The sequence below is a fragment of the Rhinopithecus bieti genome, unplaced genomic scaffold (genome assembly GCF_001698545.2).
Source record: "Rhinopithecus bieti isolate Rb0 unplaced genomic scaffold, ASM169854v2 scaffold_30687, whole genome shotgun sequence".
In the NCBI taxonomy this organism is placed as follows: domain Eukaryota; kingdom Metazoa; phylum Chordata; class Mammalia; order Primates; family Cercopithecidae; genus Rhinopithecus; species Rhinopithecus bieti.
Window position 1 is genome coordinate 956,600 of NW_016813366.1, and position 27,019 is coordinate 983,618.

General features: G+C 42.1%; 2 protein-coding genes across 3 annotated transcripts in view; both read right to left on the minus strand.

Annotated features, from left to right (window-relative positions):
* STPG4 (sperm-tail PG-rich repeat containing 4) overlaps positions 1–27,019 on the minus strand; it is a 62,808-nt gene that overhangs the window by 6,885 nt on the left and 28,904 nt on the right. The gene's annotated exons all lie outside the window — the stretch shown is intronic.
* LOC108512645 (60S ribosomal protein L18-like) overlaps positions 10,617–27,019 on the minus strand; it is a 17,071-nt gene continuing 668 nt past the window's right edge. The window contains exon 2 of the mRNA XM_017847970.1: positions 10,617–10,717. Within this exon, the coding sequence (XP_017703459.1) occupies positions 10,617–10,717 (101 nt within the window). The remainder of the gene's footprint in view (positions 10,718–27,019) is intronic.

Here is a 27,019-nt window from a genome sequence, read left to right on the forward strand (position 1 = left end):
TTTTTTGAGACAGTCTCACTCTGTCACCCAGGCTGGAGTGTAGTCATGCCATCTCAGTTCACTGCAAGCTCCACCTCCTGGGTTCAAGCGATTCTTCTGCATCAGCCTCTCAAGTAGCTGGGACTACAGGTGCGTGCCACCAAGCCTGGCTAATGTTATATTTTTAGTAGAGACGGGTTTCACCATATTGGCCAGGCTGGTCTCAAACTCCTGACCTCATGATCTGCCCACCTTGGCCTCTCAAAGTTCTGGGATTACAGGCATGAGCCACTGCGCCCGGCCCTTCCACAGGATTTAAAGCAAGACTTTCCCATTCTTTCTGGCAGGTGGCACAGCCATGGAATCAGGGCTGCCATTCTCAATTACTCCACCATGAATGGAGTCTGTTATTATCAGTCAAGCACACATCTGATCATCAAGGGATAGATGTGCCTCATCATTTTACAACTCATGGCAGAGAGATGACAACAGTCATATTTTCAAACTGATGTATATACGTGTGACAGAGGTTGCTGTCAGGGTGAGGCTCTCTGGTGTGAATTCTGCACTCACACTGAATAAATCTAAGCCATAAGAAACACAAAGAAGCAAAATGCCAAGAATATCTGCACAGGAACAGTTCGTCCAGGAGCCTCTCAGTTTGGCTATAATAACACAGTGCTCTGAAGCCAGATGAGTAGCTGGGGCAAGATATGATGCTGGGTGTGCTACCACTGATTCCATACCTATGGCGGCCATCTGCAGAATGGCTAAGGAGCGACCTGCCCGTTTTCCCCAGGCCTAATGCGCCTTTGCTTTCTAAAGCTTCCTAGTCTCAAGCTGCCTGGGAGTCCAGGCATGAAGCCTGATGAAGCGTGATGCATTGCCATCCCATCCAGCAGTTTCCTTGCATGGGCTTGGTCATCTGAATCAAAGGGACTAAGATGTGCTGCAGAAAGAAGTTACCGAACGCTATTCCACATGTGGCAGATGGGATCTTTAAGAGGGAGCATTAGGGAAGGGGATATAAGCCCAAGTTCATATTCCAAAGCCACAGGCATGTTGTGGCAAAGCCGTGACTATTCTGAGACTGCTCATGGCTGGGTTCTGCAATGGCCAGGAAACAACTCTAGCAGAGTCCCTACTGCTGCCCCATCTGAGGACAGCTTGAGTGGATAGATGGTTCGGGATGTGCCATTTCTGAACCCAGTTCAATGGGAGGGTATTTAAAACAAGAGGGACATTTGAATCATGTCCTCTTCCTTAAAGCTGAGCACTCTGCTCTCTCCTTTACTGGGGATCCTCAAGTGTGATCTAGACCTTGGGTCTCACATTGTGTATGATACGTGTGCAAAGGGAGGCCTCGGGTTCACCAAGCAGCACTAAGCACCTCTTCCACAAATCAAATGGGCCGTTTCTTAAACCTTGCTTTTGTCAGGGTCATGCTTTGGCAACTGTGGGTTTCCCAAAGCTAAACCTTTCGAATACCACTGACAAAAATTCTGTCTCCACAGGAGAGCAGAATAGTCACCTTCCTAGAGTCCTAGAACTTGATGTCAAAAGAAGCAACAGGGAAGCTTTATAGTATCTATTCCTCAGCTCTGGTACATGATTACATCTCAACCCTCCTGATGAGAATATCATTCTCTTCCCTTTGAAAAAGCCCTGTTTAATTGTGCTTTTACTTGAGGGCAACTTTAACCAATGGGAGCTGTAAGGATTATTACACAGATGAATAAAATACTCTCTTTGGCCTCTGAGGAGTTTCGAGTCCAGTGAGGGATACAGGCAGAACCAAACAGAAACACCACAAAAGAACAAATGGACATAGGAGGGGCTGGAGTGGTACTGAGCAAGAGCTGAGCTATCTGCCTGGCTTTCAGACACCAAACCAGGCTCTGGTGTAACCGGGCTGTCTTGTTAAGTGTGATCCCAGTGGGTTGCGGGATGTCGCCAAGGCCAGGAGCCTTCATCTTGCTGCAGAAGACTCAGACTTTCCTGGAGAGCTCTTGGGTCTCTATCACACCACGAAGAAGCCTGGCTTATTCGGTTCCAACTTCTGATGGATCATCATGCTGTGGAACATTCCAGGCCTTTGGTAAGCCTGACATGCCCTGCCTGCACACATTCTTCCCCAGGGCTGAGAGGCTGGGACTGGGAAATCTGCATAATCACGACACTCCTCTGGAGTGAAGACGTGTGTCACTCTGGGGGAGCCCAGAACAGCCAAATGCCAGATGCCTCCTAGAGAATGTGAGAGTAGATGAAACTGTCCCAAGTTGTTAGGTGTTGAATTCTATACCCCCCAATCATAAGTCCTGTGAATTTCCATTGTGTTGATGTGGCTTCCATGCTGAATGCTGTCTCTCCCCGGTTTTTAAGGACTTAAGAATTTGGAATTCCCAGTACCTCAGCATGTGACCTGATTTGGAAATAGGGTTGTTGCAGATGTAATTATTTAAGCTGAAGTCATTAGGGTGGGGCCTCGTCCAACATGGCTGGTGTCCTTTATTAAAAGGGAAATTTGGATACAGAGACAGGCTCACAGGGAAAACACCATGTGAAAACAAAGGCATGGAACTCTAAGCCGAGGAAGACCAAGGAATGCCAGCAAGCCACCGCGAGCTGCGAACGAGGCATGAACAGATTGTCCCTCACAGCACTCAGAAGGAACCCACACTGCCAGCACCTTGGGCTGGGACTTCCAGTCTCCAGAACTGTGAGACAACACATTTCTGTTGTACTGGGCACAACAAATACCCAGTTTGTGGCACTTTGTTACGGCAGCCCTAACACATGAATACATCAGTGTTCAGCTCATGTCTTTATTCAGCCAATATACATTGTTCCAGACAGTAGGCTGAAAGCTGGGAATACAGTGGTATGTGACTGTCTCCTAATAACTGTTCTCCCCTCATTGCTTAGTGTTAGAAAAATTTTTAACTGGGCTCGTGTCTACTCAGAATAAGGATTTACTTTCCCAGCCTCCCTGGTAGCTAGGTGTGGCCGCATGACCAATCTTGGGGATATAGGATGGAGTTGGAAAAGGTGCATGCAAATTCCAAGGGGAAGTCTTCAGGAGAGCACATATTGTGTTTCTTCCCCACACTCCTTCCTGCCCGCTGGGCCCCTGTTCCCTACTCTCTGGGACCATGAGGATGGAAGCCATGCTCAGCAGAACAGCCCATAGGAGGAGTCTGATGCGGTGGAGTTGCCACACCAGCCCTAAACTGCCTACTGCAGAGACTGTATACAAGAGAGAAATCAATTCCTATCTTGCTCATAACATTGTTATTTAGGGTCTCTGTTACTGGCAGCAGAACTTAGTCCTCATCGACCAGGTAGGCGTGGATTTCCTATGCTCATGAGGCTCACATTCTAGCAAGGACGGCACACCTTACCAAAAATAAATAAACAAATCACAAACGTGGGGAGTATCACACAAAGGGATGTACAGGATGCTACGGAGAGCACACCAGAGAGTAAACCCATCTGGTTCAAGGGGTCCCAGGAGCTCCTCAAGGAAGTACCTGTGAGGATGGTGGAAGGGTTTGTGGGAAGCTGGGTTGAGAAAGCTAGGCCAAAATGGGCAGGGCCTTGAGGACAAGCCTAGAGAGAAGGATGTTATTCATTTTAACCTTGCTGGGACAAATTCACTGCATTGCAAAAACAAAATAAAAAGTGTTAACTGGACTGTGCTGATTTAATTAGTAGAAAAGACCAAAGAACAGATGATTAGTGGTCGCCGGGATATCTTAATCTGTGTGCAAGTTAACAGTAGGAATTCTCTTCCGTTCAACTTTCTGAACCATGAATGTCTCAGGCGGTTAGGGACTGCCGCTGGGTTGAATGTGGCAAACCTCATTAAAACAAAGCTTAAAAAGTCAAATCCACACACATTCACTGAAACCCTGCTGTATGCAAGGTATTTAGGCCAGGGATCCTGGCAGATGTTAAAGACATTTTGTCTAGGATCATTGACTTCAGGGTGCCTGCAATCTAGTTGTGAAGACAAGGACAAAAATCTAGTGAAAATCACAATATACACATCAAGGAACCACCACCACCACAACAACAAAAAAAAGCAAACTGTCGCAGAATAGATTTAAATATGAAATGAGTGAGTATACCAACTCGGAGGGCTTACGATGAGTTTACGGTGAGGGGAGGCCACGGGAGAGGCAAGTGGTATGAGGAAGCTCCAGGAAGAGGGGTCTGGAGTAACACCTTGAAGATAGGGAGGACACAGGTGGACAGGGAGGAAGGGAGATGAGGGCAAGGGCACGGGGCAAGCAGGTAGAGACCGGTGGAGTGCACTCAGATTCACGTGCAAAAGGGATTTTTAATCATTAGTATGTTACAAAATTTGACCTTACGTTGTTAAGACAAATGAGATCATGTAAACTCATAAGGAAAATAAACCACAGAGCAAATCCTTTAATATGAGATGCATGACTCAACCTTACTCCACAGTAACCAACTTGAATTTGCTAAACTTACTTTTAAAAAAATCATCTTTCTCCAGAAAGCGCACACATTCTATTTCCCAGGTGAAGAATCTCTGTGTACTGCTATGGTCTGGATGTTGATGTCCCCCCAAAATTCATATGTTGGAACCTAATGGCCCCTGTGATAGTGTTAAGATGTGGGGCCTTTGGGAGGTGATTAGATCATTAGGGATTCTTCCTCATGAATGGGACTCCTGTGCTTATAAAAGAGGCCCGAGGAAGCTTGTCTGCCTTCCTCAGACAGGAAGGATGCTGCTTTCTAGCTGCATCCTCTTATGGCGCAAGCTTCTGCCCTTCGCCATGTGTGGATGCAGCTAGAAGTGCCATCTATGAGGAAGGGGGCCCTCATCAGACACCAACCTTGACCTTGGACTTCCTGGCCTCCAGAACTGTGAACAATAAATTTCTATGGTCTATAAATTACCCAGTCTAAGGTATTTTGTTATAGCAGCAGGAATGGACTAAGTGGACCAAGAAACATGAGGTGTGTATTCATAGATGCCTGCATAGGCTCCTGTCAAAAAATGCATGGAGGGGCTGGATGTGGTGGCTCACGCCTGTAATCCCAACACTTTTGGAGGCCCAGGTGGGTAGATCTCTTGAGGCCAGGAGTTTGAGACCAGCCTGGCCAACATGGTGAAACCCCATTTCTAAAACAAACAAACAAACAAAATGTACCCAGGGACCTGAAATTCAACTTTCTCAAGTTAAACCTTTTTGCTTTTCACGTGTGTATGAACATGAGAATGGTTTTTACAGTTTGATGGCAGATGTAAACATCTAAATGTCACCATGTATTTCCAGTTTCTGCAAGCCTTCATTCTGAATTCTCGTTTACAGATAGGGGCAGGTTAAAGCCCTTTAGGTGCTGGTCTTCCAGGCCTCCTCTCTACCCTGACCCAAAATGGGTTCAGCAGGCAGGCTTCACTGCTGCTCAGTGACAGCTCCCCACAGACCAGAGAGCCAGAGGGTGTCCCCCTCCCTGCAGCCATCTCTACTTCACAGCATTCTTTCACACACCTACTTTCATTTAATCCTCATGCCAGCCTGATGCAGGAGGTGCTAATATCTCTATTTAACAGTTGAGAAAGTGAGGCTCAGTGGGGTTAGAAACCAGTGATTTAGCGTTTCAGCTGTGGGAGCCAGAGCCAGTTACTGGCCTTGCTTCTCAGTGCTGGAAAGTATCAGTACTTAGTTCCAAGCTGTTTTTCTTTAAAATCGTAAAGCTAAAGGGAATCTAGAAAGAGCACATAATTCACTCCCACTTATCTTAGCACAAACAACTTTCAGTTGATATACTGAAAAGAGAACGGGTCAGAAAACAATGATGACCCTAAATATCTATATATATCCATGCATTAAATACAACTAATAAGCAGCATAAACTGAAATTACTACGTGGGGTGGTAAAAATGATCTCCCCAAATTTGGTGTGTGTGATAGGTGGGAATACACTGCTCAAAAAAGAAAAGAAAAAGCCCCTCAGCAAGGACAGAAAATCCTGTGTGGAGGTGGGTACAGAGAAAAACTACAGCCACCTCTCTGAGGCACTCAAGAGGAGGTGTGTGGCAGGGCCTATGCAACTCAGGAAATTCTAGAATTCTGTAAACACTGGTCTACAGGAGAAGGGGGACATACACGCTGGTGGATGGAGTAGAAGCAAACCTGTTAGGGGCCAAAACTTATTCACATTTGCAAAATTAGTAATTGATGATACCTCTGAAGTCTACCTTGGTACTGTTTATTTCTGCAAAGAGAGAAGATGTGACAGTCTGGGTTTCTAGTTAGGCTGCCGCATGGGAGGGGTAACACCAAGTGATCACAAACCCGCCCCACCTCAAGGTGCAGCTTTCACAGGAACACACATGCCAAGGACGCCCAGGTAATTCAGACTGGCTGTAGGTGTTCACTGCCTCGTCCTCTTGTTTTCTTAGGAGGCCACAGGAGCAGAAGGCAACCCACAGTGGTTTGAAATCTGAGGCAGTTCCGACCTCAAACTTGGACAGGGCTGGCAACTGCCCTGAGCCCTCTCCTCCCACTTCCCCAGGCTGCTGCCCCAGGTGTGAGAGCTGCCCTGACAATGCAAATGGCTAAAGCCTCAGCACCGGCAGGAGCAGGACTGGGAAGTTCTCTTACATCTCCCAGATGCTTTGCTAACAGTAGGAGAAGCAACTTCAGACAAGTGAAGCACCAAAGGAATGAAGGGCATTGAGAAGAATGGAAATCTGGAAGGCCACCTTTCTATTTTCATGCCTCTGGCTCCTGGAGATTCCTTTCACTCAAGATAGCAAGAGCACCCTCTTTTTGCAGTCCAGGTAGTAGGTAGGTGTTGCCCCGCTTCCTGACATTCTTTCTCTAGTCTCTGGATAACTAAGGTCACTCCCTCAGTGTGGGTAGGGAAGAGCACCTCATGCCACACATAGAGATGGGTAGGGGACCTAGACGGACCGGAGGATCCCCTGTTCCTGATCACAGTGATTGGCCCAGGGGCAGGCACATGACCCTAACTGGCCAATGAGAGGAGCCTGCCTTTTCACATTCCCTGCTAAACCGGCAGGGTGTGGCCCTGGGGCAGCCATCTTGCCTAGCTCAAGGGATAGCTTGTGCAAAAGTAGGAGAGAGATGAAGATAAAACTACCTAACGTGCCAAGGTTATAGGCACCAGTACATTCCACCCCACCTTTATGTTTTTATTTTTTGCTTAAGCTAATTTGTAAGGTTTCTGTCAATTACAACTGAAAAAATTCTAACCAATACATTCATTCTCCTGTTCCCAGTCAAGACATTGTTATAAGAAAGTGCAGGAAATTCTTCACTCTCACAACTGGAGGACGATACTTGACTCGGCTGATGTTAACGCTGTTGGAAAAGCAGCACAGATTTTTTAAGAAGAAAAATTGCCAGGATAAACATCATTTTCTTAGAAATTCTAGCACAGGCCAGGCGCGATGACTCACGCCTGTAATCCCAGCACTTCGGAAGGCAGAGGTGAGCAGATCACCTGAACTCAGGAGTTCGAGACCAGACTGGCCAACATGGTGAAAACCCGTCTCTATTAAAAATACAAAAATTAGCTGGGCATGGTGGCGGGCACCTGTAATCCAGCTACTGGGGAGCCTGAGTCAGGAGAATCGCTTGAACCTGGGAAGCGGAGATTGCAGTGAGCCGAGATCCCGCCACTGAACTCCAGCCTGGGTGATAAGAGTGAGACTCTGTATCAAAAAAAAAAAAAAAAAAAAAAAAAAAAAAAAAAAAAAAAAAAAAAAAAAAAAAAAAAAAAAAAAAAAAAAAAAAAAAAAAAAAAAAAAAAAAAAAAAAAATCTAGCACATCTATAAGCTATATTTGAAATGTTATATTTTTCCCAAAATGTTACCCACAAGTAAAACTTATCTTTGAGGAGGTTGAGACTGGGACCTACTTTTTTTATTTTATTTTATTTTATTTTTTTGAGGCGGAGTCTCGCTCTGTCGCCCGGACTGCAGTGCAGTGGCCAGATCTCAGCTCACTGCAAGCTCCGCCTCCCGGGTTTACGCCATTCTCCTGCCTCAGCCTCCCGAGTAGCTGGGACTACAGGTGCCCGCCACTTCGCCCGGCTAGTTTTGTATTTTAGTAGACACGGGGTTTCACTGTGTTAGCCAGGATGGTCTCGATCTCCTGACCTCGTGATCCGCCCGTCTCGGCCTCCCAAAGTGCTGGGATTACAGGCTTGAGCCACCGCGCCCGGCCTGAGACTGGGACCTACTTTAATCATCTTGGCTTCCAAATTCCATTCAAGCAGAAATCAATTTTCTGGTTTACTCAACCAGACTGTGTTTATTAACTCTTTTTCTGCTCCCCTAGGAATTTCAAACTATCAGCTTAGTTTTTAATTGAACTAATTCCTTAAATGCTAAAACAGTTGGAATGATTCCACAGTGTTTCACAATGCTGGTTTGAGGGCATAGTCTATGCCACAGGTCTGATACTTTCGAACTTTTAAAGGTGACTGAAACAGGCAGATCATGTAACAATCATTTGTATCTGTACAGACTCCTGTTTGTCTAATCCTTTCCTTATTCTTTATAGGCCTGTCAGGTTTTAAGAAATACAGAAACGGCCAGGCACGGTGGCTCACACCTATAATCCCACCATTTGGAGAGGCCAAGGTGGGCGGATCACAAGGTCAGGAGTTCAAGACCATCCTGCCTAACATGGTGAAACCCCGTCTCTACTAAAAATACAAAAAAATTAGCCGGGCATGGTGGTGGGCGCCTGTAGTCCCAGCTACTCAGGAGGCTGAGGCAGGAGAATGGTGTGAACCCAGGAGGCAGAGCTTGCAGTAAGCCGAGATGTCGCCACTGCATTCCAGCCTGGGCGACACAGTGAGACTCTGTCTCAAAAAAAAAAAAAAAAAGAAGTACAGAAACACCCCAGAATATTTCTGATATCAAAGAAACCCACTTTTTTTGTTCCCACTATCAGGAAAGATGTGCGTGTCTCATTTTTTCACTATATATACAACTAAGAGAAACAATAACTGCAAAGAATCTGCTTAGTAAATCACTACAGACCCCAAACATACGAATGACTGAGTCCCCAAACACCATACAAATGACTGAGTCCTAATTAAGTAGCAGAAAGTGGGACTATTTTTATTTAATAACAAAGTGTTTTCATCTTAACCATATTGATGGCTCTTTTCCTCAAACACTGCCTGTTTTCCACTTTTAAAAATTATATTTTGGGCTGGGCACGGTGGCTCATGCCTATAATTCCAGTACTTTGGGAGGCCGAGGCGGGCGGATCACTTGAGGTCAGGAGTTTGAGACCAGCCTGGCCAACATGGCAAAATCCTGTCTCCACTAAACATACAAAAATTAGCCAGGCCTGGTGGCGGGCAACTGTAATCCCAGCTACTTGGGAGGCTGAGGCAGGAGAATTGCTTGAACCCAGGATGCAGAGATTGCAGTGAGCCGAGATCACGCCACTGCACTCCAGCCTGGGCAACACTGTGAGATTCCATCACAAACAAAATTATATTTTGAAGTACTGTGAAACCAATGGAAGAGAAAGAAATATAAGCAATCACCCCTAGTCACTGTGTCTCAGCACAGCCGTTAGAAGAATTTTAATGCATTTCCTATTTTTCATACACATGATTTTTCTGACCTTAATCATAATACACATCTCAATTTGATCCTGCATTTTTCACTACACATTAGATCATAAAAATTTCTGGTGCTATTTTAATAATTTTCACGATCATTGTTTAAATGGCTGCCAAATATTTTTTGAGTGGATACATAATATTCTTTTAAAATGATTTCCCCTCTGCTATTAAATTGTTGCTACTGTTATCTTGCTATTACAAATTATACCTTTTAAAAAATTAAAACTCATAACCACATTTGAACAAATTATCCCTTGATCATATTTTTGTATAGATGACTATTTATGTATTTAAGATAATTACTTTTGGAGGGTTTTCTCAAAGTAGAATTTGTGAGTGAAAAGGCAGTTTTTTATACCTTAATACATACTGCCAAACTCCTTTCAAAGAATTGTATTAATGTATACTCCCACCAGCAATAGACAAGAAAAGCACTGAGTTGCTATATAGTCTCAATGCCAAGTAGATAGATGGTGGCGGTGGTGGGGAGGGATGGTCTTTAGAAAAATAAAATCTTCCTCACTCTTCTTTATTCTAATGCAATTAATAAGTAGTCATCAAAAAGTAGTCCCTGTATGTTCAAAGAAGTACTGCAGAATATCTGATATCCTTAATGCCCACATTTTGAAACACATTCATGAGGAAATAAAATCATGCAGTTTTTAGTAGATCAAGAGACTTATTTAGGTCACTTACGAAAGCAGTAAAATCAATTAAAGGGGAGGAGTGAGGGGAGGAGAAACTACAAATGCAAGTTTTCTTTTGTCCAGTTGTCTTGGATGAAAATGATTAGGATTTGTTGCTCTTAAAACCATGCTGGTGTGAGTGAACCGCACATTTTGGTCTTGGGATTTGTGAGGCTTGGTCCTTATCAAGGAGCTAAAAGTGAATGGTGTCTGGTAGAAGTTTTCAACACAATGTTTTTCTGTTGGTAAAAAAATGGCCCTTTTTACTTATGGTAGAACATGTCCTCTGGCGTCTACCCCAAAAGGCACATGTGGATACTCTCCTCATAGACTTTCCCATGGACAGAAAAATGATGCTCATCCATCACCAATGATTCAGTTATTTCGAAAATAACTGAAATCACCAATAAGTATACAACTTTACACTGGTAATGTGAAGATTAAAAATCATTTTCCAACCAAATTCCTTACCAGTTGTTTCTCCTGATAGCCACCTACACTTGGGGACAAAATGTAATTCATCTGAATCCCTGACACAAAGAAGGCTGCATGTTTTGTTTTGTTTTTAACAAGTGAGAATAGCTCCTCTAGATCAAGTGGACTTTGGGCACATAAAATCCTAGAGCATTTTTAAATTCAAGCTTAATGTACTTTTGTTAACTAAAAAACTAAGTAGTAATCTGCTATGCCTTCATATTGTCATTATTCATTTTTTCATAGGTTAGCCTTTGAGATTTTGTTGTTGTTGTTTTGTGGTTTGTTTTTGAGACGGAGTCTTGCTCTGTCACCCAGGCTGGAGTGCAGTGGCATGATCTCCGCTCACTGCAACCTCTGCCTCTCAGGTTCAAGCTATTCTTGGGCTTCAGCCTCCCAAATAGCTGGGATTATGGGTGTGTACCACCACGTCCAGCTAATTTTTGTATTTTTAGTAGAGATGTGGTTTCACCACGTTGGCCAAGATGGTCTCAAACTCCTGACCTCAAGTGAGCTGCCCACCTCGGCCTCCCAAAGGGCTGGGATTACAGTCATGAGCCACTGTGCCTGGCCTAAACTTTGGGATTGTATGTATAACTGACTAAAATATTTCAGTGAGCTCATTTTCACTGATCATGTTAAGAAAGGAAAGATGGATGCCTGTATGTATCTTTTATAACTAGCCTCATTCTCAAAAGCGTTTGAAAAGACTAGGTAAATGTCTATAGGTCTCTACTATATTGCACCAGATCCACAGGTCAGATTTCTGGTGATTGTAGGTTTCATATATATCAACGATGAGGCAGCCTATCCTAAGTCAACAGGGCTCAAATGACACCACAACCTTAGAATGCAAAACACATTTCAGAAGAATTAGAGAGTTAAAACTTTTTTGCAAATCAAAAGTACCAGCCTGGACAACATAGTGAGATCCTGTCTCTACCAAAAAAAATAGCCAGGCATGTTGACACACACCTGTTAGTTACTCAGGAGGCTGAGGAGGGAGGATTGCTTGAGCCAAGGAGGTGGAGCCTGCAGTGAGCCGAGATTATGTCACTGCACTCCAGCCTGGGCAACAGAGCAAGACTATCTCAAAAAAAAAAAAAAGAAAAAAAAAGAAAAAAAATCAAAAGTAAAAATTAGAAGAAATTAAAATGAATATGTCTCTGGAGGGAATTTTTTAAGTAGTGGAAGAAATAAATAAGGGAAAGATACATAGATCTCATTCATTAATTCAACACATTTTTTCAGCACTATATGAGGTAGTGGGCATTGATAAATAAGGCAGACACAGTCCCTTCTTTCATGGGACTTACATTCCAGAAGATGATGACAAACTACCTAATTTGATGACACAGACATTTTACATTTTAAACTTCTGTATAAATAAAATACAAGCAAAAGGAAAAATCCCTGAAAAGCTTCAACAAATGTAAGTGCTAATATCTCTTAACTATATAAAGTTTATACAAATCAACAGAAAAGAATACTAAAACTCTACCCAATAGATAACTGGACGAAGACTGTTACCAGAAAGTGTACAGGAAGGGCCACAAGTAACTAGTTAATAAACACTAATTAGAATGCATAGCCATACATCAATCAAACATATTAAATTAAAACAACTAGATACCATCTTTAAACTATGAAATTAATGAATATTTTAAAAATAACAATAAACAAGACATACAAATTTGGTGAAATGAGTATGCTCTTGATTGCTGAAGGTCTGTCAAAATTTATCAACAACATGTATATAATCTCTAGTAAATCCCATTTGTGACAATCCATAGAAAGTAATGCCCAGATTTAGAAAAGACTATGCATTGAGCTGAGTTTGGTGGCTCATGCCTGTAATCCTAGCACTTAGGGAGGCAGAGGCAGGAGGATAGCTTAAGTCCAGGAGTTCAAGACCTGTTTGGACAACATAGCAAGACCCCATTTTCAAAATAAAATAAAATAAGCCAGGTGTGGTGGCTCATACCTGTAATCCCAGCACTTTGGGAGGCTGAGGTGGGCAGATCACTTGAGGTCCGGAGTTCGAGACCAGCCTGGCCAGCATGGTGAAATCCCATCCCTACTGAAAATGCAAAAAATTAGCCAGGCATGGTGGTAGGCACCTATAATCCCAGCTACTCGGGAGGTTGAGGCAAGAGAATAACTTGAATGCAGGAGGCAGAGGTTGCAGTGAGCCGAGATCACACGACGGCACTCCAGCCTGGGTGACAGAGCAAGACTCTGTCTCAAAAATAAAATAAAATAACATAAAATAATAAAAATAAAAGACTATGCATCATCTTTTTACAGCATTTGTTTTTTATCTGAGTATTGAGTACCAATGTTCTTGCATGACAAAGTTGTATATGTAATCAAAAGTTATCATAACACAAATTATCCAATGAACTGACCACTTATAAAATTACATTCTATTCAAATATCCCTCCCTGCAGACAGGTTCATGTCTTTGTGAGTCAGTATCACTCCCTCATTCTTAAATGATCATCCAACAATACAAATTTTTTTTTTTTTTTTTTTTTTTTGACAGAGTCTTGCTTTGTCACCCAGGCTGGAGTGCAATGGTACGATCTTGGCTCACTAAAACCTCCACCTTCTGGGTTCAAGCAATTCTCCTGCCTCAGCGTCCTAAGTAGCTGGGACTACAGGCATGCTCCACCATGCCCAGCTAATTTTGGCATTTTTAGTAGAGACAGGGTACATTTTGAGTAGAGACAGTATAGCCATGCTGCCCAGGCTGGTCTCGAACTCCTGACCTCAAGTGATCTGCCTGCCTTGGCCTCCCAAAGTGCTGGGATTACAAGCATAAGCCACCATGCCTGGCCTATTTCTTTTCTTGTACAGCTTTTTGTTTCACCTGGAGTCAATTAGTGCCTCATTTTTTTTCACTTGCACATTTTGCTACATATATTGTCTTCATTTTTCCCCATCATATCAGCTGTTCTTGTGCCACTTTTTCTTTTGAAACATTCTTTCTCGAGTTTCCTATTTTCTTTTTCTATTATATTGATTGGTTTCTCTCTCAGCTTGCTGTACAGTGGTCAACCTGGGACATTTCTTCACTACTCCTCTCCCAGATCGTATCTATTTTCTCCTGGGTCCCATGCCTTCCTCTTTCTGGATCTGCTCCTTTGTTTTGCTGTATTTATCACCAGCGACATCTTTTATTTTATTTTATTTTATTTTATTTTATTTTATTTTATTTTATTTTATTTTTTTTGAGACGGAGTCTCGCTCTGTCGCCCAGGCTGGAGTGCAGTGGCCAGATCTCAGCTCACTGCAAGCTCCGCCTCCCGTGGTTTACGCCATTTCCTGCCTCAGCCTCCCCAGTTAGCTGGGAACACAGGCGCCGCTCAGCCTTGTCGCCCGGCTACGTTTTTTGTATTTTTTAGTAAGCGACGGGGTTTCACCGGGTTAGCCAGGATAGGTCTCGATTCACTGGACCTCGTGATCCGCCTCGTTCGCCTCCCAAAGTGCTGGGATTACAGGGCTTGGAGCGCCACCCGGGCGCCCGGCCGACATCTTTTAAAATGGTATTTGGGAGGTAAGTTTTATGAGTTTTTGCATGTGAGGTCTTTGTTTTCGACCAATTCATTGTTAGTTTGGCTTAACATATAGAATCCTAAATTGAAGAATAATGTTCCGTGTTCTGCATCTTTCTGAGGATGCTAATTGTATTTTTTACAGTTTCCCCTTCTATTCCCAGAGTTCTATTTTCACCTGGGTTCCATCTTCTGTCTATCTCCATCTCTTGTTCACATTAAAGCTTTCTTTTTTTTCTTTTCTTTCTTTCGGTTTTTTTTTTTTTTTTTTTTTTTTTTGACACGGAGTCTCGCTGTGTCGCCCAGGCTGGAGTACAATGATGCAATCTTGGCTCACTCAACCTCCGCCTCCTGGGTTCAAGCAAGTCTCCTGTCTCAGCCTCCCTAGTTGCTGGGATTACAGGTGCACGCTGCCACACTGGACTAATTTTTTGTATTTTTAGTAAAGACGGGGTTTTACCGTGTTTCCCAGACTGGTCTCAAACTCCTGAGCTCAGGCAATCTACCTGCCTTGGGCTCCCAAATTGCTAGGATTACAGGCGTGAGCCACCACATCTGACCTAAAGGCTTTTCTTACTTGCATGGTGGAAACTCTGGGTATGTGGCTAGGATATGCTGAGATCAGACAAGTAAATAGCAAATCCAGTCTTTTTCCTAGGGTTTCCTAAGTGTTAGGATATAGTGTTCTTTCCTCTGGGTTCATTGAGTTTTTCCAGAGGATAAACTCCACCAATCTTTTGCCCAAGGAGCCCATGCCCAGTGGCTGGCCTATGCTATGGTTTGAATGCGTCCCCTCCAAAATTCAGGCATTGTCAATGTGATAGTATTCAGAGGCGTGGCCTTTAAGAGGTGATTAGGCCCCTAGGGTTCCCTGCAGATCTAAGGATTAGAAGGATATTCAAATTGCACAAAATAACGGTTTATCCCACATAAGCAGGAACTCCACTTATTTAACATTCATTGTTGTAGAGCTTCTCTGAAACTATTCTATTTCACATTTATGTCAAAATTGCTTATCTTATAAGAATCAACAGACTTATGTATTTTACAAGTTAAACATCTATGAAAATTCCCCACATAGCAACTCTGTAAATTTTATTTTATTTTGTAGAAGATTTTACGGAATTATCTTAAGGCTACTGTCTAAAAGCATAGCACACATGTTCCATGCACTGAAAGAACAGTTAATAATGACATAAGTGGGACACTTTCTCACATTTCTCCCTCTTTTCGATTCCTTTTCTTTCTCTCAGATACCCTAATTCTTGTCCCGTTTATGTTCCTGGGAGCATGGTGGAGAAGGGGAGAGAATCTGACAGGTCACTAATGCCTTAGTATGAACTTGATCAATATTTTCCTCCTTCTGGGACCTTTTGCATTTAGAAGAGGACATGTGAAAAGACAAAATCCTCCACAAAACATTTCTCAACAGTTAAATCAAGGTTGATACCTGTCAGCTCTCAGGCTCTCATGCCAAAATCCTTACCTGTGGGGTTTCAGGCATTGCTGCAGTGAGTGAGAAAGATATAAATACAAATTTCCCTTCCTGGGCCCCTCAACTAATGAATACCTTATGGAAAGTCTCTTTGATCCAAAAGCTTATTTAATTTTTGCTTAGGATATGGGCTCCGAGAAATAGGTATGGGTGTCCCTTGCCTTAACCAAGCTTTCTCTTCACCCATGCCCTCTTCTCCTTCCTCTGCCTAGGGTCGGGCACTTGCTGGGAAGCTTATCAAGCAAATGTATTGGAAAGTTTTGGAGGTGGCTGTTGGAAGACAAAAGATGCATGTGCTTCTATTAACAGACAGTGTTTTTTTGTTTTGTTTTGTTTTGAGAAGAACTTTTGCTCTTGTTGCCCAGGCCAGAGTGCAATGGCACAATCTCAGCTCACTGCAGCCTCCTCCTCCTGGGTTCAAACGATTCTCCTGCTTCAGCCTCCCAAGTAGCTGGGATTACAGGCATGCGCCACCATGCCCAGCTAAGTTTGTATTTTTAGTAGAGACAGGGTTTCTCCATGTTGGTCAGGCTGGTTGTGAACTCCCAACCTCAGGTGATCTGCCTGCCTCGGCCTCCTAAAGTGTTAGGATAACAGGCGTGAGCCACCACGCCCGGCCCAACAGATAATGTTAAATTGAGTCATCAGTGTCTAATTTGGGGCACCATGTTTCAAGTTCTGCATGTTAACCCATGTGTTCCCACATTAGCCAGACACGCGCCTTGTGAATCAGAGACTCTCATTTAATATGTGTAAGTTTGTGTGTGCTTGCGTGTATACACATTGGTTGGATAATTGACTTTAGACTATCCCTGCCCTGTTGAAGCACAAAGACAGCATTGATAAAATGTCTCACTTGCCTTTGTATCAACAATGCCTACTTGGCATAGGGTGTCACACACATAAGCATCCAAAATGATTTCTGGAATAGATGAAAGAACTTGCATATGAACTCATTCTACTGCAAAGGGGTCCAGTGGGGGAACCTGGCCTCATGACCAAGCCTCTGTTATCAGGGGGAAGTTGTCACTTTAGAGATAGCACAACTTATATATTTATTTATTTAAAATAGAGATGAGGTCTTGCTATGTTGCCCAGGCTGGTCTTGAACTCCTGGTCTCAAGGGGTCCTCCTGCCTTGGCCTCCCAGCATGTTGGGATTACAGGGTTGAGCCACTGCACCTGGTCTGACAGCACAATATTGACTACTTGGCTTTAGGTTTTAAGCGAGTTGCTTAAGTCAGGGGTCCCCAACCCCCAAGCTTCATAGCAGGAGGTGAGGGGTGGGCAAGCAAGGGAGTGAAGCTTCATCTGTATTTACAGCCACTCCCCATCACTCACATTACTGCCTGAGTACTGCCCGAGTACTGCTCCTATCAGATCAGCGGCAGCATTAGATTCTCATAGGAGCGGGAACCCTATTGTGAACTGCACATGCAAGAGATCTAGTTTGTGCATTCCTTATGAGTATCTAATGCCTGATGATCTGTCACTGTCTCCCATCACCCCCAGATGTGACTGTCTAATTGCAGGAAAACAAGCTCAGGGCTCACGCTGATTCTACATTATGGTGAGTTGTATAAGTATTTCATTATATATTACAATGTAATAATAATAGAAATAAGGTGCACAATAATGTAATGCGCTTGAATCATCCCGAAACCATTCCCCACCCCAACCCCTGTCCATGGAAAAATTGTCTTCTGTGAAACCAGTCCCTGGTGCCAAAAAGGTTGTGGACCACTGCACTAAGTGGTAAGACAGCTCAAAACCCAGGTTTTGAGGTCACCAAAAAACTAACTTTATCTCTAACCCTGACTCTATCTCTTAATAATTGTGTAACTTTGAGCAATTAATGGCCACTCTATCAAATAGAGATGATAAATTAATACCATCTCACCAAGTTATGAGGATTATATGAGACAGTCTATGTCAGTCACTGAACACTGCACCCAGCACCAGAAGACACTCAATGGACGGTAGTCAAGATCATGATCAAAGTTCACCCTAATAGATGCTGTAGTTGATTTATAAAGTTTCTTCCAGTTCTAACAATCCTTCACACTTCCATAACTATGATGTTAATTTTTAGAACAATTAAACTGAATGACAAAATCAACCAAATGAGTTTTCGTATAAAAGTTGAATGGCACATTATGATGGCCTAAGTATTGAAGCATTTATCACAAGAGGGTTTGAGACATTGTTCTCTTGGCAAACATCGCTTCTTTACCACACCCACGCTGCACGCCACCATCTCCCACTGCTGGGATCAAAAGAGTTTCCTCTCTGCAGTTCACAAGTTTATGGATCTAAACCAGATCCACAAGTCGGCTCTGGGAATGCATGTTTCAGACAGACATGAATCACAGTCCTGGGCTGTTTCTTTGCCTTGGAACATTTTCCATAAAAGTATTCCTTTTACTTTTTCAAAGGACAGGATGTTCCAAATCAGTGAATCACTTTTATTTATAAGATGGAATGGATGAGGTGATATCAGTAAAAGTGGCAGAGTAAGCATCTCACAAAATCTCCTCCATAAAAGCAATAGAACATTTGGCAGAAATCGTCAGAATCGACTACCTTCTGCTATTTCACATACCAAGTAGATTGTCCTGCCTGAATTATTTTTCAGTTGCTCTGTACTAATAGTAAACAAATCATTATTAACTCACAGTCTTCATTTAAAGCATGCATTTCAAAGGAAATACAATATCATGCAGTGGAGAAAAACTTGGTGTCCTAACTGCTCGCTGCCAAAGCCAACTGAACACAAGCATTTATCTCCATTCTTTTCCCATCAAATAAAAAAGACATAACTATTGTTATAGAACAGACTAGGGGCTGCTCACCCAGTGCAGTAAGACCAGATACCTCAAGTGAGGTTTGTAGTGGTAGAAAGGAAGGCATTTATTTGCAGGTACCAAGCAAGGAGGACCAGGCAACTAATGTTTAAGTCCTGACCTCCGCAGTGGCTTGCAGTTAAGAAGTTTTAAGGGTAGGGCTAAATGTGAGGAAAGCAGATGTTACAGGCAAAATTATAAATTATATATGGAGGTTATACATTGGTTTTATTTAGCCTAAAAGGGTGAGATTGCTTGAAGCAAGGGCTTACAGGTCATAGGTACATTTAAATATTTTCTGATTTGCAGTTGGATAAAAAAGAGAGGCTTGATTTAAAAATTTGGGGCCAGGCCAGGGGCAGTGGCTCATGCCTGTAATCCCAGCACTTTGGGAGGTTAAGGTGGGTGGATCACTTGAGGTCAGGAGGTCAAGATCAGCTTGGGCAATATGGTGAAACCCCTTCTCTACTAAAAATACAAAAATTAGCTGGGCGTGGCGGCCTACACCTGTAATCACAGCTACTAGGGAGGCTGAGGCAGTAGAATCGCTTGAACCTGGGAGGTGGAGGTTGCAAGTGAGCCAAGATTGTGCCACTGCACTCCAACCTGGGCAACAGAGAGACTCTTGTCTCAAAACAAAAAACAAACAAACAAACAAAAAAAAACTGGGGGCCAGCAGAAAAGAATGTTAGCTCTGGCTTGTGGGTGTGACTTTTTCCAGGTCACACCTGGAAGAAATTTAGAATAAGAATGTGGTTATAGTTTAGTCCCAGTTCCCCCTTATTTGACATCTGTGGACCAGGCATATCCATTTGGTGGGGGTCTGGGTTTCAGTCATACGTTAAGATGTCATCTTTATTTCCTATAGGGGTAGTAAACATCCTGTGATTTTAGTGTTCTTGGCTATGGTTTTTGGCTACTGTTATCTTTTCGTTATTGTTTATTTACTTCTCAGAGCTAGCTATTAATAGGTATCTGAAATTTTTTTGAAGGAATTTAAAATATAAAAAACATTTATGTTTGGGGGGCATCCAGGTCCCTAAGAGGGGGTTCCTGTTCTATCTCACCCTACCCTGCAACACACACCTATACATACACATACACAGACAGCCAAGAGAAGACACAACAGTCAACATGAGATGACATATTTTTGGAAGATGTGAAGCAATTTGGAGGAATAATAGCTGACCTGGCAGGGTAGAGAAGGCAGAAGCCTAAATCCTTGCAGAGGACTTGCCGAGGAGAAGCAAGCTGATTTGCTCCACAGAACACAAGAAAAGCTGGGGAATTTAAGGCAACAGGCACCTGTGAGGTGGGGGTGGGGGTAGATCTGAAAGCAGAAGGTCTGGTTGAATATTTTTACTTCAGGTCCCTGTCTCCCCTCACCCCTAGCTGTCAGGCAACCCCCCTTCCCACATCCCTACAGGAGACAAGGAGTTTAGTTCTGAGGAGACTGCACCAGAGATCTGAACTCAGGAGCCCCAAGCACTGTGAGGATGTGGGCCTTTACTGAAAACCGGAATTAAGTGAACTTCTACACACTGAATGATGAGACCACCAGCCCCTCCCTCCACTCAGCTCCCAGAACTCTGACAACTGGCTTAAACCCCAGGCAGGAAGCTGACGTGTCATTTTGAATTAACTGACGTATCCTAGAAAAAAGACCTACAGATACGGATATTTATGGGCTATCAAAGGAAAAGCCAGATCCTTATCCCACCCATCCAGTATGAAACCCACCTGGAGATAATCCCCAACTGTATTCATTCACTATGGCTGCTATAACAAATTACTACAAATTTGGTGTCTTAAACAAACAGAAATTTATTCTCTCATAGTTCTAGGGTCTGAAGTCTGAATTAGTTTCACTGGGCTAAAATTACGTATCAGCAGGGCCATGCTCCCTCCAGAGGCTCTGAGGGAGAAGCTGTTCCTTACCTCTTTTAGCTTCTAGTGGCTGCCAGCATTTCTTGACTTGTGGCTGCACCACTGTAATCTTTGCTTCTATATTTATTACCCTCTCCTCGTGTGTGTGTGTGTGTGTGTGTGTGTGTGTGTGTGTGTAATCTCATTCTGCCCCCACCCTGGAGTACAGGATAATCTCCCCATCCCAAAATCCTTAACCACATCTGTAAAATCTCTGCCGTATAAGGTAACATCCATAGATTCCAGGCATTAGGACACAGACATATCTTTGGGGGCTATAATTTAGCCTTCTATACCACCCACATACAGACAGCTTTCAATCAGCCTTTTAGTCTCTCACACTTAAATGTTAGTGAGATCAAAAGATTTTTCACCTTTACTGGATATCTGAATTTCTTATTTATGAATTGTCTATTTATGTCCTTTCTCTGTTTTACTTTTCTGTTTTTCCTATAGATTGTTATGATAATTTTATAGATAATGCTATTAATCCTTTATCTGCTAGGAATGTTGAAAATACTTTTCCTAGATTGTATTTGCCTATTAACTTTGTTTGCAGTTTGTTTTCTGATATACAAAAAATTTTTAATGTTATATAATCAAATCTAGTATTTCTTTTCCTTTGAAATTTCTTTCATTGCTATTATCTCAGAAAGTTTGCTTATCCTTAGATATATACTAATATATTTTTCTCCTGGTTTAATGGCTTCAAAAGTATCTAATTCTTTAATCAATATGAAATTTATTTTAATATATGCCATGAAGTGAGAATCTAACACCTTTTCCAAGTTATTTAATAATAAGTTATCTAACATATCTTTTCCTTTCCCTACTGACTTGTCATACTATCTTTATCAAATATAAAAATCTTACATTAAGGCCAGGTGCGGTGGCTCAAGCCTGTAATCCCAGCACTTTGGGAGGCCGAGACGGGCGGATCACGAGGTCAGGAGATCAAGACCATCCTGGCTAACGCGGTGAAACCCCGTCTCTACTAAAAATACAAAAAATTAGCCGGGCGCGGTGGCGGGCGCCTGTAGTCCCACCTACTCAGGAGGCTGAGGCAGGAGAATGGCGTGAACCCGGGAGGCGGAGCTTGCAGTGAGCTGAGATCTGGCCACTGCACTCCAGCCTGGGGCACAGAGCGAGACTCCGTCTCAAAGAAAAAAAAAAAAAAAAAAAAAAAAAAAAAAAAAAAAAAAAAAATCTTATATTAATGTATTCTAGGATCTGTTTCTGAGCTCTGTTCAGTTATTCAGTTATCTCAATTTTTTTTGCAGATGTTTGCTATGTGGTCTTTTTTGATCCTGAGTTTGTAACTACAAATAATAAATAATTATAGTGCATCAAACTATCCCAAAACAACAATTTTATATTTTCTTTCTGGTTTTTTTTTTTTTTTTTTTGAGTCTGAGTCTCACTCTATTGCTGAGGCTGGAGTGCAGTGGTGTGATCTTGGCTCACTGCAACCTCTGCCTCCTGCGTTCAAGTGATTCTCCTGCCTCAGCCTTCTGAGTAGCTGGGATTACAGGCGGAAGCCACCACGCCCAGCTAATTTTTGTATTTTTAGTAGAGACGGGGTTTCACCATGTTGGCCAGGCTGGTCTCGAACTCCTGATCTCAAATGATCCACCTGCCTCAACCTCCCAAAGTGCTGGCATTACAGGCGTGAGCCACTGTGCCCAGCCAATTTTATATTTTCTTATTCTTTCAGATGATTTATATAATTATTTATTTTTTTGACATCCTACTGACTAGCTACTTATCTAAAAGAGTTCATTTTTTTAAAATCATAACTCATGGTCATGCATTTGGAGATATTTAGAAATAGAAAAGCATTTTCATTTCTTTAAAAGGAAAGAAACAGAGCTATGCTTCCTTCTTGTTAATACCATGATCTTTTGAATATCTCTAGCGATTTAATTAATTGATTCACCAAATACTATGTGCCAGTCACTTGCCTAGGTGCTAGGTAGACAGGAAAGAAATCCCTGCCTTCATAAGCTTACATTCTAGTGAAGGGGAAAGATTAAAAACAGGGTAGATACATTTTAAAAGGTATTGTGTCTGACAGTGATGAACGCTATGAAGTAAAAAATAAACCAAGGAAAGGAACAGTAAGTTTGAATAGGTGACTTGGGAAGACCTTCCTGAGAAAGTGGTATTTTAGTCAAGACCTAAAGAAAGTAAAGGAGCAGAACATTTTCTTCTACAACTTGCCACATATTGGTTACTAATTTCTCGTATATCTTCAGATATACTTAATGTATATCTTAAATCAATTGCATTAATCATTCAGAGCTTATCTACTATGATGAGCAAATTGTGAATCTTACTATAGCAAAAGGATTCATAGTATATTTTATTTTCAAAAAATTTTATGGTTACATAGTAGGTATATATATTTATGGAGTACATGAGATATTTTGATACAAGCATACAATGGGTAATAATCACATCAGGATAAATGGGGTATCCATCACCTCAAGCATTTATCATTTCTTTATGTTAAAAACATACCAGTTATACTCTTATTTTAATTTAATTTAATTTATTTATTTTTTGAGATGGAGTCTCACTCTGTTGCCCAGGCTGGAGTGCAGTGGCACAATCTCAGCTCACTGCACCTCTGCCTCCCAGGTTCAAGCGATTCTCCTGCCTCAGCCTCCTGAGTAACTGGGATTACAGGTGCATGCCACCACACCTGGCTGATTTTTGTATTTTTAGTAGAGATGGGGTTTCACCATGTTGGCCAGGCTGATAGGCTGGTATTGAACTCCTGGCCTCAAGTGATCCACCTGCTTTGGCCTCCCAAAGTGCTGGGATTACAGGTGCAAGCCACCATGCCCAGCCAATTTTTAAATGTACAATAAATTATTGTTGACTGTAATCACTCTGTTGTGCTATCACATACTAGATCTTATTCATTCTATCTAACTATATCTTTGTACTCATTAACCATCTCCACTTTCCCTTTCCCCATCCTCCACTACCCTTCTTAGTCTCTGGTATCCATCCTTCTACTTCTGCTCTCTATCTGCATGAGTTCGACTGTTTTATTAATAATTTTTAGCTCCTACAAATACATGAGAACATGCAAAGTTTGCCTTTCTGTGCATGGCTTATTTCACTTTACATGATAACCTCCAGTTCTGTCCATGTTATTGCAAATAGCAGTACCTCATTATTTTTTATGGCTGTGTAGTATTTTGTTGTGTATATGTGCCACATTTTCTCTATCCATTCATCTGCTAATATACACTAAGGTTGCTTCCAAATCTTGGTTATTGTGAACAGTGTGCTGCAGAAAACATGGGAGCGGAGATAACTCTTCAATATACTGATTTCTTTTCTTTTGGGTATACACCCAGCAGTGAGATTGCTGGGTCATATGGTAGCTCTATGTTTACTCTCTTGAGGGATCTTTGTACTGTTCTTCATGGTGGCTTTACTAATTTACATTCCCACCAACAGTGTACAAGGGTCCCCTTTTCTCCACATCCTCGCCAGCATTCACTATTGCCTGTATTTTGGATATAAATCATTTAAACTGGGATACAATGATATCTCATTGTAGTTTTGATTTGCATTTCTCTGATGATTAATGATGTTGAGCACCATTTTATACACCTGTTGGTCACTTGTATGTCTTCTTTTGAGAAATGTCTATTCAGATCTTTGGCCTATTTTTTTTAAAACAGATTATCAGAGTTTTTCCTATTGAGGTTGGGCACAGTGGCTTATGCCTGTAATTCCAGCACTTTGGGAGGCCAAGGTGGGCAGATCGCTTGAGCTCAGGAGTTCAAGATCAGCCTGGGCAACATGGCAAGACCCCACTTGTACAAAAAATACAAAAATTTGCTGGGTGTGGTGGCATGCACCTGTAATCCCAGCTACTTGGGGGACTGAGGGGAAGGATTGCTTGCTCCAGGGAGGTCGAGGCTGCAGTGAACTGTGTTTGCATCACCGCACTTCAGCGTGGGTGAAAAAGCAAGACCCTGTATCAAATAAAAAGACCTTTTTCCTATTGAGTTTTTTGAGCTCTTTATATATTCTGGTTATTAATCCTTTGTCAGATGGATAGTTTGCAAATATTGTCCCTCATTATGTGAGTCATCTCTTTACTTTGTTGACTGTTTCCTTGGTTGTGCAGAAACTTTTTAACTTGATGTAATCCCATTTATCCATTTTTGCTTTGGTTGCCTGTGCTTGTGGGGTGTAACTCAAGAAATCTTTGCCCAGACCAATGTCCTGGAGTTTCCTCAATGTTTTGTTTTGATAGTTTCATAGTTTGAGGTCTTAGATTTATGTTTCGTTTTTGTTTTTTTAAACTAGAGACAGTGTCTCCTATGTTGCCCAGGCTGGTCTCGAATTCCTGGGCTCAAGGGATCCTCCTGCCTTTGCCTCCCAAAGTGCTAGGATTACATGCATGAGCCACCACACCCAGCCAGATTTAAGTCTTTAATCCATTTTGATTTGATTTCTGTAAAATGGCAAGAGATAGGGTTCTAGTTTCATTCTTCTTCATATGGATATCCATATTTCCCTGCACCATTTATTGAAGAGACTTTCCTTTCCCCAATGTGTATTCTTGGCACCTGTGTCAAAAATGAATTCACTGTAGATATATGGATTTATTTCTGCATTCTCTATTCTGTTCCATTGGTCTATGTGTCTGTTTTTATGCTACCATACTGTTTTTGCTACAATAGCTCTGCAGTATAATTTGAATTCAGGTAATATGATTCTTTCAGTTTTGTTCATTTTGCTCAGGATGACTTTGGCTATTCTGGGTCTTTTGTGGTTCCATGTAAAGTTTTAGGTTTCTTTCTTCTTTCTTTCCTTCCTCTTCTTCCTCCTCTTCCTCCTCTTCTTCTTCTTCCTCTTCTTCTTCTTTCTTCTTTCTCTCCTTCTCCTTTTTCTTCTTCAGACATGGTCTTGTTCTGCTGCCCAGGCTGGGCTGCAGTGGCACACACATGGCTCACTGCAGCCTCGACCTCCTGGGCTCAAGTGATCTTCCCACCTCAGCCTACCTGAGTAGCTGGGACCACAGGTGCATGTCATCATTCCCAGCTAATTTTTAAAATTTTTTTGTAGAGATGGAGTCTCTCTCTGTTGCCTAGGCTGGTCTTGAACTCCTGGACTCAAGCAATCCTCCTGCCTCAGTCTCCCAAAGTGCTGATATTGCAGGCATGAGCCACTGCACCTGGCCTCAGATGATTTCTTGTTGCTCATTAATGTCCTTTCAGAATTTGAAGAACTCCCTTTAGCGTTTCTTGTAGGACAGGTCTGGTGTTGAGATGCCTTAGCTTTGGTTGTCTGGGAAAGTATCCTTCACATTTTAAGGATTTTTTACTGACTATACTATTCCAGGATAAGTTTTTTTCTTTCGGCACTTTAAATAGGTCATGCCACTCACTCCTGGTCTGTAAGGTTTCCACTGAGAAGTCCGCTGCCAGATGTATAGGTGCTCCATTCTATGTTATTTTCTTCTTTCCTCTTGTGCTTTAGGATTCTTTCTTTGTCCTTGACTTTTGGGAGTTTGATTATTAAATGTCTTGAGGTGGTCTTATTTGGGTTATATATGCTTAGTGTTCTATAACCTTCTTGTACTTCAATATTTCTATCTTTCTCTAGGTTTGGAATGGTCCCTGTTATCACCCCTTTGAATAAACTTTCTACTTCAATCTCTCTCTTTAAGGCCAGTAACTCTTAGATTTGCCCTTTTGAGGCTATTTTATAGATTTTGTAAGCACGCTTCCTTCTTTTTCCTTTCGTCTCCTCTGACTGTGTTTTCAAATAGCTTGTCTTCAAACTCACTAATTCTTTTTGTTTTGTTTTGTTTTGTTTTTTTGAGACAGAGTCTCACTCTGTCGCCCAGGCTGGAGTGCAGTGGCACAATCTTGGCTTACTGCAACCTCCACCTCCCAGGTTCAAGCGATTCTCATACCTCAGCCTCTCAAGTAGCTGGGATTACAGGTGTGCACCACCACACCCAGATAATTTTTGTATTTTTAGTAGAGACAAGCTTTTGCCATGTTGGCCAGACTGGTCTTGAAGTCCTGGCCTCAAGCCATCTGCCGCCTCAGCCTCCCAAAGTGCTGGAATTACAGACGTGAGCCACTGTACCCCATCCAAGCTCACAAATTTTTTCTTCTGTGTGATCAGTTCTGCTATTGGGAGACTCTGATGTATTCTTCAGTATGTCAATTGAATTTTTCAGCTCCAGAGTATCTGCTTGATTTTTTAAAATTATTTTGTTTGCTAAATTTATCTGATAGAATTCTGAATTCTTTCTCTGTGTCATCTTTTTTTTTTTTTTTTTTTTTTTTTTTTTTTTTTTTTAAAATTTTTTTTTTTTTAAATTTTTTTATAAAATTTTAATTTTTTTTTTTGTTTTTT